Below are 12,032 nucleotides of genomic sequence, written 5' to 3' on the forward strand. Positions count from 1 at the left end.
GCCTGGCAAGCCTCTGGGGCCGGTCTCATCCTGAATGGCAAAAACATCCTGGGCCCCCCACCCCTTAAAGTCTTTCTGCTCTGAAGAGGAGGCCATCCCCGATCCCTCCGGCCGCTCAGTCCCTGTCCGGCCCACCCCCTCCCTGCTCATTCCCACCACCACCGTGGGGCCTGGTGACTTCGGGATCAAAGATTGTCTCCACCAGCTCCGGGGAGCTGGAAAACAGCCAAAACACTACTACTAGGGAGCACTTCACGGCTCAGTCGGAGGGTATTGTGGGCTAGAGGAAGGGAACAAAGAGGGGGTCTATGTAATGAAAATTCTTCAGGGAAATCCTTAACTGGGGGGATCCCTCCCTCCCACATCTCTCTCCTCCTCCCAGCCCTGCCACCCCACCGCCCTCTTCATCTCACACACAGAAATCCACGATGTAAAAACAAGGATTTTTCAGAGGGGGGTTCCCAATGCAGCCATTCCCCAGTCCTCGTGGAAGCGGAGGCGGTGTCCTGCCGGGCCTCGTGCTGGGAAGGGGTGGCCCAAGGGGTGAGCGTGGAGGTGGGGAGGACGGGGACTGAGGCGTTTCACCTGATAAATGCTCTCTTCCGTCTCGGGCTCTCGTATCGACTCATGTCCGGCCTCAAAGACGATGTACTGGAGGCCACGGGAGCAGAGAGAGGAGGAGGAGGAAAGAAGAGCAGACGTTGGAGGGGCTGACACCCAGCCCGGACCGCCAGCATGGCCATCCGGTCCCTTCCACCAAGGGTGCGGCCGGATGGGACCACCACGTTCCCCCAATGGGATCCGGAGCCGGCCTCTCCTTATGGACTGGCCATAGGGACTGTCCGTGTGGGGCCCGTCCCCCCCCACGGCCCCCCGGGATCGGCCGGCCCTGGGGTCAGCGGAGTGAAGGTGTGGGCAGCCCTCCCCGCCCCCCACCTCTGGTCATGGGCCTCTTCAGTCACAGCCTGGACAACGGTCAGCAACGGCTGGGCCCTTTCTCTCCGGATGGCAGGGGTCCGGCCAAGGCACGGGGGTCCTGGACCCAGCCTGTCACTAAAGCACTCCACTCACCTACTTATCCACTTCCCTTTGTCCCCCAATCTGAAATTTATTTTAATATCTGTCTCCTCCAATCAACCAATGGTATTTACTGAACACTTACTATGTGCAACATACTATACTAAGCACTTGGGAGAGCACTCCACTAGACTGAAAACTCCCTGATGCCAGGGATAGGCTTCAATAATAATAATAATAATGGCATTTATTAAGCACTTACTATGTGCAAAGCACTGTTCTAAGCACTGGGGGGATACAAGGTGATCAGATTGTCCCACGTGGGGCCCACAGTCTTAATCCCCTTTTTACAGATGAGGTAACTGAGGCCCAGAGAAGTGAAGTGACTTGCCCAAAGTCACACTGCTGACAAGTGCTGGAGCCGGCATTTGAACCCATGACCTCTGACTCCAAAGCCCGTACTCTTTCCACTGAGCCACGCTGCTTCTCTAGAGTTTACTAACTCTATCGTCCACTCAATCAACCCAACAGTCATATTTATTGAGCTCTTACAGTGTGCTGTACTAAGAGCTTGGGAAAGTACAATATAAGCTAACAGACGCACTCCCTGCCCACAATGAGCTTACAGTCTACAGGGGGAGACAGGCATTAATGGAAATAAATAAATTATGGATATGGACATAAGTGCTGTGGGAGGGTAGTGTTGAATCAAGGGAGTGAATCAGGGTAATGCAGAAAGGAGTGGGATGAGAGGAAAGGAGGGCTTAGTCAGGGAAGGCCTCTTGGAGGAGACGGGCCTTCGATAAGGCTTTGAAAGGGGGAGAGTCATTGTCCCTCAGCTTTGAAGAGGCAGGATTAAGAGATGGAGGTACAGAGAGCAGGTTGGCGTCAGAGGAGCAAAGTGTGGGGGCTAGGTTGTAGTCAAGTGCTTAGTACAGCGCTCTGCACACAGTAAGAGCTCTGTAAATATAATCGTTTGAACAGTAGCAGAGTAACAAGATGAGGTAGGAGGGGCTGGGGTGATTCAGTGCTTTAAAGCTGATGGTAAGGAGCTTCTGTTTGCTGCAGAGGTGGATGGGCAACCCCTGGAGCTTCTTGAGGAGGGGGAAACATGGCCTGAACATTTCTGTAAAAAAATGATCCAGGCAGCAGAGTGAAGTACAGGCTCAAGTGGGAAGAGACAGGAGGCAGGGAGGTCAGCAAGGAGGCTGATCCAGTATTCAAGGCAGGATAGGAAAAGCACCCGGATTAACATGGTAGCTGTTTGGATGGAGAGAAAAGAGCAGATTTTTGCCCTGTTGTGAAGGTTGAACCGACAGGATTTAGTGATGGATTGAATAGGTGAGTTGAACGAGAGAGAGAAGTTAAGGATAACACCAAAGTTACGGGCTTGGGAGACAGGCAGGATGGTGGTGCCGTCTACAGTGAGGGAAAGTTAGGGGAAAGACATGGTTTGGGTGGGAAGATAAGGAGTTCTGTTTTGGACATGTTAAGCTTGCGGTGATGGGAGGACATTCAAGTAGAGATGTCTTGAAGGCAGGAGGAAATTCAAAGAAAAGCATCTGCCCAAGCGCTCAGTACAGTGCCCTGCACACAGTAGGCTGAAACTCCTCAATGGCAGGGATCTTGTCTGCTAACTCCACTGTCCTCTCCCAAGTGCTCAGCATAATGAAAAGCAGCATGGCCTAGTTGACAGAGTCTGGTCGTGGGAGCCATCAGGACCTGGGTTCTAAACCCACCTCTGCCACTTTCCTGCTGTGTGACCTTGGGGCAGTCACTTCGTTTCTCTGGGCCTCAGTTTCCTCTTCGGCAAAATGGGGATTCAATACCTGTTCTCCCTCTTGCTTAGACTATGAACCCTCTGAGGGCCCGAAACTGGGTCCAACCTAATTATCTTGTATATACCCCATGTGCTTAGTACAGAGCTTGGCACAAAGGAAGTGCCTAACAAATACCATTTAAATTAAAAAAAAAGGAGCGCGCAAGCATGGACACATGGATTTGTCCAACCCAATTAGCTTGTATCTACCCCACTGTTCAGTATAGTGCCTGACACACAGTAAGAGCTGAGCAAATACCATTAAAATAAAAAAAGCAGATTGGAAGATCCTTGTGGACAGAGACTGGGTCTATCAATTCTACTGTATTGATCTCCCAAGCGCTCAGTATGGTGCCTTGCCCTCATTAAGCTCTGGGTCAATCCCACTGATGGATCGTTGTGTCCGTCCACAGCCTGAGAAGCCCCCCTCGTCCGACCCTCCTCCCAGCTCTGGGGACGGCCCGCGGGCGACTCGTACATCCGACCGTCCGGACGTTGCCCAGACTTCAGCCTTTACCTGGTACACTGGATCCTCCATGTCCTCTTCCAGGATGGTCTGGAGCGGAGCAGGAGCGGGAGTGCAGGTGAGGTGGGAACGGGAGGAAAGAGATGGTTCAGAAACCGCCCTCGGTCCGCCTGGGGCCTGGCTGGATTTGGGGGTTCCCCTCTGCACCTTGCCCTCCCACCCGGCCACGGGGGTCAAATGGCAGGATGGGCCATTCTCCAGCCACAGGGAACACGCCATTGTCACAGCAACCACCATCTCATCCATCGTCGCCCCATCGTCTTGACAACCATCATCAGGTCAACCACTGCCCATCCGCCGGGAGGATCACCGTCACACCGACGATCACAGCTGCCATGGCTCCCATCGGACACCACTATGGTCCCGCCCCCATGGCTTCACTCCCCCCTTATCCCCCTGGTGTTCCTCTGCCCTGTCCCCCGCATCCCCCGGCTACCTGGTACACGGCCTGCTCGCACTGCTTGTCCTTCTGAGCCTTCTTCTCCACTTCCTCCTTCTGCTTCAGTTCGTAGATGAGCTGGAAGAGATCTCGCAAGTCCAGGATCACGGGCTCCGCCTAGGAGGGAGCAGCAAGGGGGCTGGTGGACGCAGGGGAAGGGAAGGCGGCCCCTCCGGCCCCCGACCCCAAGCCGAGCTTGACCCAACCCCTAGCTGAGAAATCACCTCCCCCCAGCATCCATCCTCCCTGCTCCACCCTCCTTGAAACGAAGTTCATTTCTGCAACAGTATCTGTTTGCAGAGTCCAGCAATGGTCAACACCAGAGCCAAGAGCCATCCCCTACCCCTCCTTGACCTGGGTGGGCAGGGGCCTTTTCTCCTCTAAGAGGCTGGGGGCCCCAGGTTCCCTGTTTGGGTGCAACTGAGAAGCACTGTGGCCCAGTGGAAAGAGCTCAGGCCTCGGAGTCAAAAGGCCTGAGTTCTAATCTCAGCTCCACCACTTGTCTGTTGTGTGACCTTGGGCAATTCACTTCACTTAATAATAACATATTAATAATAATAATAAGATAATGACATTTGTTAAGCACTTACTATGTGCAAAGCACTGTGCAAAGGTGATCAGGTTGTCCCACATGGGGCTCACAGTCTTAATCCCCATTTTACAGATGAGGTAACTGAGGTATAGAGAAGTTATGTGACTTGCCCGAAGTCACCCAGCTGACAAGTGGTGGAGCCGGAATTAGAACCCACTACCTCTGGCTCCCAAGCCCGGGCTCTTTCCACTGAGCCACGCTGCTTCTCACTTCTCTGAGCCTCAGTTCCCTCATCTGTAAAATGGGGATTCAATAACTATTCCCCCACCTATTCAGGCTGTGGGCCCCACGTGGGACCCGCTTAATCAATCAATCAATGGTATTTATTAAGCATTTGCTGTGTGTGTACTAAGCGCTTGGGAGAGTATATTAGTAGAGTTGGTAGACATGTTCTCTGGCCAAAAGGAGCTTACAGTTTAGAGCGGGCGACAGAAGTTAATAAAAATCGATAAATTACTGATGTGGACATAAGTGCTGTGGGGCTGAGGGTAAGGGGGTGAGTAAAGGGAGCAAGTCAGGGTGATGCAGAAGGGAGTGGGAGAAGAGGAAAGGGGGGCTTAGTCAGGGAAGGCCTCTTGGAGGAGATGTGCCTTCAATAAGGCTTTGAAGGTGAGGGAGAGGAATTGTCTAGATAGATAATAGATCTCTTATCTACCCCAGTGTTTAGTACAGTGCTTGGCACTTAACAAACAGTACAGTTATTATTATTGTCAGGAATAGAACAGCTGGCAGGGCCGGAGACAGGGGAGGCCCCTGGGATGGGCCACTTTCACTGGCCTCAGTCTCCCTGCCCCGGCCACGCCCACCCCAGGCCCCAAGGGACTACCCAGCTGCCTGGTGGATGGATGGACTCACCGCCTGGGCCGTCTTGATAGCCACGAACTTGTGGTCCCCTTCCTTCCCACAAACGTAGCCGAAGGCGCGGTGGTCTGTTGTGTCCTTGGCGATGTAGGAGATCTCGTGGACGGCGTGATGGTGCTGGAGAGCCTGGGGCAGACCCCGAGAGGATGCCCTCAGCACTCCCCACTGATAGCCAGGGGCCCAGAGGCCCCATGGCTGGAAGACTCTTCAGCTGACCACCAGCTGGGGCCAGTGGCCAGCTGGGTCACGGATACCCTGCCGTAGACTGTCAGCTGGGATTGGGGAGACTCTGCAGCTGACCATGAGCCAGGGTTGGGGAGACCGCACCACCAAACACCAGCCAGGCCGGGGAGACCCCAAATCTGACCGCTAGCCAGGTGGGAGACACCCTGCAGCTGACCACCAGTTGGGCCCAGAAGTGCAGCTGACCACCAGCCAGGCCGGGGAGACCCTGAAGTCAATGGCCATGGAGACCCCGCAGCTGACCACCAGCCAGGGCCAGGGAGATGGCTCAGCTGACAGCCAGCTGGAGCCAGGAGACCCCTCAGCTGATCATCAGCAGGGCCAGGAGAGCCATCGGGACAAGCCGGGGGCAGGTGGGAGAGCAGAGCAGCGTCTGTCCCTGGGGAAATTCGGCCCAGCCCGCGCTTCCCCGAAGGCCAAGTTTGGTGCCCAGAGGAAATGCTTTCCAGCAGCTCTTTCCCAAGGCCCACCTCATGCGGACCAGATGCTCCTTTGGGAACCTGTCCAGTCCGGAGGTCCAGGGGGAACCGAGCTCGACTGTGAGGCCAGTGTGATGGGCCCAAGGCCAAGCCAGATCTGCACGTTCCTGGAACAGGACCCCCCCCACGCACCCCAATAGCCACGACCAGCCGTGGTCACTTGCCTCTGGGGAGTTGCGTGGAATCTGGGCTCATTATTCATTCATTCAATCATATTTTCATTCAGCCATATTTTAGTGCTTACCGTGGACAGAGCACTGTACTAAGTGTGTGGGAAGGCACATCTCCTCCAAGAGGCCTTCCCAGACTAAGCCCCAATTTTCCTAATCTCCCACTCCCTTCTGCGCCACCCTGACTTGCTCCCTTTACTCTCCCCCTCTCCCCACCCCGCAGCATTTATGTACATATCTTTGATTTTATTTATTTGTATTGCTGTTCGTCTCCCCTACCACCCAAGACTATGAGCTCTCTATGGGCAGGAAATGTCACTGTTTATTGTTATATTGTACTTTCCCAAGTGCTTAGTACAGTGCCCTGCATACAGTAAGTGCTTAATAAATACGACTGAATGAATAAATGAATGAATGAGAGTCCAGTAGAACAATAAACAGACACATCCCTGCCCACAAACAGCTTACATTCTAGAGGGGGAGACAGACACTGCGTCTCCCCCAGCCAACAGCAATGTTTAAAATGGTTTCCTCATTTTCCTATGTGCCGTCTCCGACTTGCCACTACCCAACTGCAGAAACCGTGAACTGCAAAGTCATTCATTCATTCAATCGCATTTATCGAGCGCTTACTATTAGCAGAGCACGGTACTAAGTGCTTGGGAGAGTCCGATAGAACAATAAACTGGCCTATTCCCTGCCCGCCACGATCTTATGGTCTAGAGGGGGAGACAGACATTAATAGAAATAAGTAAGTCAAGACCTGCGGGGATCCTGCAAAACTTTGGTGCCTCAGTGGCTCAGTGGAAAGACCCCGGGCTTGGGAATCAGAGGTCATGGGTTCTAATCCCAACTCCACCACTTGTCTGCTATGTGACTTTGGGCAAGTCACTTAACTTCTTTGGGCCTCAGTTACCTCATTTGTAAAATGAGGATTAAGACTGTGGGCCCCATGTGGGACCACCTCATTACCTTGTATCCCCCCCAGGGCTTAGAACAGTGCTTGGCACATAGTAAGCACTTAACAAATACCATTATTATTATTATTATTACTTACTCTGTAAAATTTTTTAAAAATTATGGTATTTGTTAAGTGCTTACTAGGTGCCAGGCACTGTACTAAACACTGGGATGGATACAAGCAAATTGGGTTGGACACAGTCTCTGACCACGTGGGGCTCACAGTCTCCATCCCTATTTTTCAGACGAGGTCACTGGGGTCCAGAGCAGTGAAGTGATTTGCCCAAGGTCACACAGCAGACAGGCAGCAGAACCGGGATTTGAACCCATGACCTTCCGACTCCAAGGCCCAGGCTCTTTACATTATGCCATGCTTCTGTACTGAGCACTGCCCCGCCCTCTGCCTTTCAAGGCACTCGACTGAATGACTGGTATGTGCAGAACGCTGGACTAGGCACTTACTACATGCAGGGTGCAGTACTGAATGCCAACTGTGTGCAGAGCACTGTACTGGGTACCTACGTACACAGCATTCATTCATTCATTCAATCATTTATTGAGCGCTTACTGTGTGCAGAGCACTGTACTAAGCGCTTGGGAGGTACAAGTCGGCAACAAATCGAGACGGTCCCTACCCAACAGCAGGCTCACAGTCTAGAAGGGGGAGACAGACAACAAAACAAAACATGTGGTCAGGTGTCAAGTCATCAGAATAAATAGAAGTAAAGCTAGATGCACATCATTGACAAAATAAATAGAACAGTAAATATGTACAAGTAGAATAAATAGGGTAAAAAATCTGTACAAACATATATACAGGTACTGTGGGGAGGGGAAGGAGGTAGGACCGTGGGGGATGGGAAGGGGGAGAGGAAAAAGGGGGCTCAGTCTGGGAAGGCCTCCTGGAGGAGGTGAGCTCTCAGTAGGGCTTTGAAGGGAGGAAGAGAGCTAGCTTGGCGGGTGGGCAGAGGGACTGGGGGCATTCCAGGCCAGGGGGAGGACGTGGGCCGGGGGTCGACGGCGGGGCAGGCGAGAATGAGGCACAGTGAGGTGGTGAGCGGCAGAGGAGAGGAGGGTGCGGGCTGGGCTGGAGAAGGAGAGAAGGGAGGTGAGGTAGGAAGGAGGTGAGGTGATGGACAGCCTTGAAGCCGAGAGTGAGCACTGAACTAAACACTTGGAAGAGAAGTAACTTGGCTTAGTAGATAGAGCCCGGGCCTGGGAAGGACTCGGATTCTAATTCCGGCCCCGTCACATGTCTGCTGTGTGACCCTGGGCAAGTCACATCACTTCTCTGGGTCTCCGTGACCCCCTCTGTAAAATGGGGATGAAGAGTATGAGCCCCGTGTGGGACAGGAACTGTGTCCAACCCGATTAGGTTCTAATCCTGGCTCCATCACTTAAAATAATAATAATAATAATGGTATTTGTTAAGTGCTTTCTATGTGCAAAGCACTGTTCTAAGCGCTGGGGGGGATACAAGGTGATCAGGTTGTCCCACGTGGGGCTCACAGTCTTAATCTCCATTTTACGGATGTGGTAACTGAGGCACAGATTAGCTATGTGGCTTGCCCAAAGTCACACAGCAGACAAATGGCCGAGATGGGATTAGAACCCTTGACCTCTGACTCCCAAGCCCGGGCTCTTTCCACTGAGCCACGCTGTGTGACTTTGGGCAAGTCACTTAACTTCCCTGGGCCTCAGTGACCTCATCTGTAAAATGGGGATGAAGATAGTGAGCCCCACGTGGGACAACCTGATGACCTTGTGCTTCAGTTGCCTTCTCTGTAAAATGGGGATTAAGACTGTGAGCCCCCCGTGGGAGAACCTGATCGCCTTGAATCTTCCCCAGCGCTTAGAACAGTGCTTTGCACATAGTAAGCGCTTAATAAATGCCACCATTATTATTATTATTATCATTATTACCCCAGCATTTAGAACAGTGCTTGGCACATAGTAAGCGCTTAACAGATACCATCGTCATTATTACCATCATCTACCTCGGCACTTAGAACAGTGCTTGGTGCATGTTAGGAGCTTAACAAGTATCATCATCATTCTGATTATCATTATTATTATTAGGAGCACAGTAGTAGACCTAAGCCCCATCCATGAGGAGTTTCCAGTCTTACCTCTGGACCACGCTGCCCTGGGTACCAGCGATGGGGGATGGGATCCAGAAGAAAGGCTGGCCCCCTCCCATCCCCCCCCCCCCCCCAGTCCCGGGGGTCCCCCCAGCCGGGCTCGTCAGCCCCGACCGCCACCACACGGACCCACGCTGCCCTCATTTCGCAGGCTTTTTTTAGAATCAATTAACTCCGACTCGGAGCGCGCGTGCTGCAGATGCCAAACGATTTCAGTTTTTGCCTTTTTCCCGGCTGGGGGCGGAGAAGGTCTGAGGGTTCGGGAAGGGGGCGTCGTCCTGGGATTGGTATAGGGAGGAAAGACTCAGGGTCCCAGGAAAGAGCCCACTCCCCAACGTCACCAATGACCTCCTTCTTGCCAAATCCAAAGGCCTCTACTCCATCCTAATCCTCCTCCACCTCTCGGCTGCCTTGGACACCCGGGCCTCCCTCCTTCTCCAGGAAAAATTATCCAACCTCAGCTTCACTGACACTGTGCTCTCCTGGTTCTCCTCCTCTCTCTCTGGCCGCTCATTCTCAGTCTCCTCCTCTGCCTCCCAACTGTCGGAGACCCTCAAGGCTCATCCCTTGGGGTGGACTTCACCTCATAACCCACTGGGCTGGGCTGAAAAAAACCAATCAACCCCCTAGGAGTATTGATGCAGTACAGCACTTACAGAGTGCTGAGCACTGTGGCGAGCATGTGGGAGAGTATAAGAATGTATATGATTTTATTTTGTAATTTTATAACTGGATGCAAGGTCCCAGCCCAATTGGTTATTCATTAGAAAACCAATGATAATCATAATGGTTATTCACTAGATTATCTCACTAGACGGCTGGGATCATGTCTCCTAACTCTATTGTGCCCTCCCAAGTGCTTAGTATGGTGCTAAGCACTTAGTACAGTGCTCTGCACACAGTAAGCACTCAATAAATATGATTGAATGAATCATATTTATTCCCTCGTCCCCCTCTCCATCCCCCCATCTTACCTCCTTCCCTTCCCCACAGCACCTGTATATATGTATATATGTTTGTACATATTTATTACTCTATTTATTTATTTATTTTACTTGTACATAGCTATTCTATTTATTTTATTTTGTTAGTATGTTTGGTTTTGTTCTCTGTCTCCCCCTTTTAGACTGTGAGCCCACTGTTGGGTAGGGACTGTCTCTATTTGTTGCCAATTTGTACTTCCCAAGCGCTTAGTACAGTGCTCTGCACATAGTAAGCGCTCAATAAATACGATTGATGATGATGATGATGAATGAATAGTGCTCCACACATAGTAGAGTGAAAGCTCCCTGAGGATAGGGATTGTGTCTATTAATTCTATTGTCCTCTTCCAAGCATTCAGTACAGTGCTCTGCACATAGTAGACTGATGTCTCCTTGCAGGGGCGGGGATCCTTACTCCACCACCCTCTCCCAAGCATTCAATACAGTGCTCCACTTGCTGAAGATTGTAAGGTCCCTGAGGTAAGGGATTAAATCTACCAACAATACTGTAATAATAATACTGATGGCATTTAAGTGCTTACTATGTGCCAAGCACTGTTCTCTCCCGAACAGTGGTCTATAATCTACATATAGAAAGCATTCAGTAAATGACAACGATGATCGATCAGTCTGTTACTAACAGTGAGCATAGTGAGCATATAATACATTTATATTCTACATTATTTATTTCTATTAATGTCTGTCTCCCCATGTCTAGGGTGTAAACTCGTTGTGGGCAGGGAATATGTCTGTCAATTCCGTTGTACAGTGTTCTGCAAATAGTAAGCATTCAATAAAAACCACTGAATGAAAGAATGGGTTCCAGCTAATCTCTGGAAGCAGCGTGGCTCAGTGGAAGGAGTCAGAGGCCATGGGTTCAAATCCCGACTCTGCCAATTGTCAGCTGTGTGACTTTGGGCAAGTCACTTAACTTCTCTGTGCCTCAGTTACCTATCTGTAACATGAGAATTAAGAATGTGAGCCCCCCGTGGGACAACCTGATCACCTTGTAATCTCCCCAGCGCTTAGAACAGTGCTTTGCACATAGTAAGCGCTTAACAAATGCCATTATTATTATTATTATTATCTCTTCCTGTGCTGACCACAGTGCTTGGCACAGCACCAGTGTTGAATGAGCACTGCGATGAATTCAAGTAGAGTGGGGAGAAGGGCTCCGTAGGCATTCAGTTTAAACTTCTTTACTACTTCAGAAATAATGATAATGTTTTCTAATTGCATTAGTTAAGCGCTTACTATGTGCCAGACACTGTACTAAGCACTGGGGGAGATACAAGCTAATCAGGTTGGTTACGGTCCACGTCTCACATGAGGCTCGCAATCTTAATCCCCATTTTACAGATGAGGGAACTGAGGCACAGAGAAGTTAAGTGACTTGCCCAAGGTCACACAGCAGGCAAGTGGCAAGCCAGGATTAGAACCCAGGTCATTCTTCTGACCACCAGGCCCGGGAGTCTTCAAGCAATAGCATTTGTTAAGTGCTTACTATGTGTCAAGCCCTGTATTGGGGAAGGTATAAGAAGCAGCGTGGCTCAGTGGAAAGAGCCTGGGCTTTGGAATCAGAGGTCATGGGTTCGAATCCCGGCTCTGCCAATTGTCAGCTGTGTGATTTTGGGCAAGTCACTTAACTTCTCTGTGCCTCAGTTACCTCATCTGTCAACTGGGGATTAAGACTGGGAGCCCCACGTGGGACAACCCGATCACCTTGTAACCTCCCCAGCACTTAGAACAGTGCTCTGCACATAGTAAGCGCTTAATAAATGCCATTACATTTATAAGACTGT

The 12,032-nt window shown here is 51.2% G+C and overlaps 1 protein-coding gene across 1 annotated transcript in view; it reads right to left on the bottom strand.

Annotated features, from left to right (window-relative positions):
* The window catches only part of DAB1 (DAB adaptor protein 1), a 71,008-nt gene that overhangs the window by 14,094 nt on the left and 44,882 nt on the right, over positions 1-12,032 (bottom strand). The window contains exons 5-8 of the mRNA XM_038753216.1: positions 5,249-5,380; positions 3,799-3,918; positions 3,354-3,392; positions 586-651 (exon numbers count right to left, since the gene is read on the bottom strand). Coding sequence (XP_038609144.1) covers positions 586-651; positions 3,354-3,392; positions 3,799-3,918; positions 5,249-5,380 — 357 coding nt within the window. The remainder of the gene's footprint in view (positions 1-585; positions 652-3,353; positions 3,393-3,798; positions 3,919-5,248; positions 5,381-12,032) is intronic.

Source organism: Tachyglossus aculeatus, chromosome 10 (genome assembly GCF_015852505.1).
Source record: "Tachyglossus aculeatus isolate mTacAcu1 chromosome 10, mTacAcu1.pri, whole genome shotgun sequence".
Taxonomy (NCBI): Eukaryota; Metazoa; Chordata; class Mammalia; order Monotremata; family Tachyglossidae; genus Tachyglossus; species Tachyglossus aculeatus.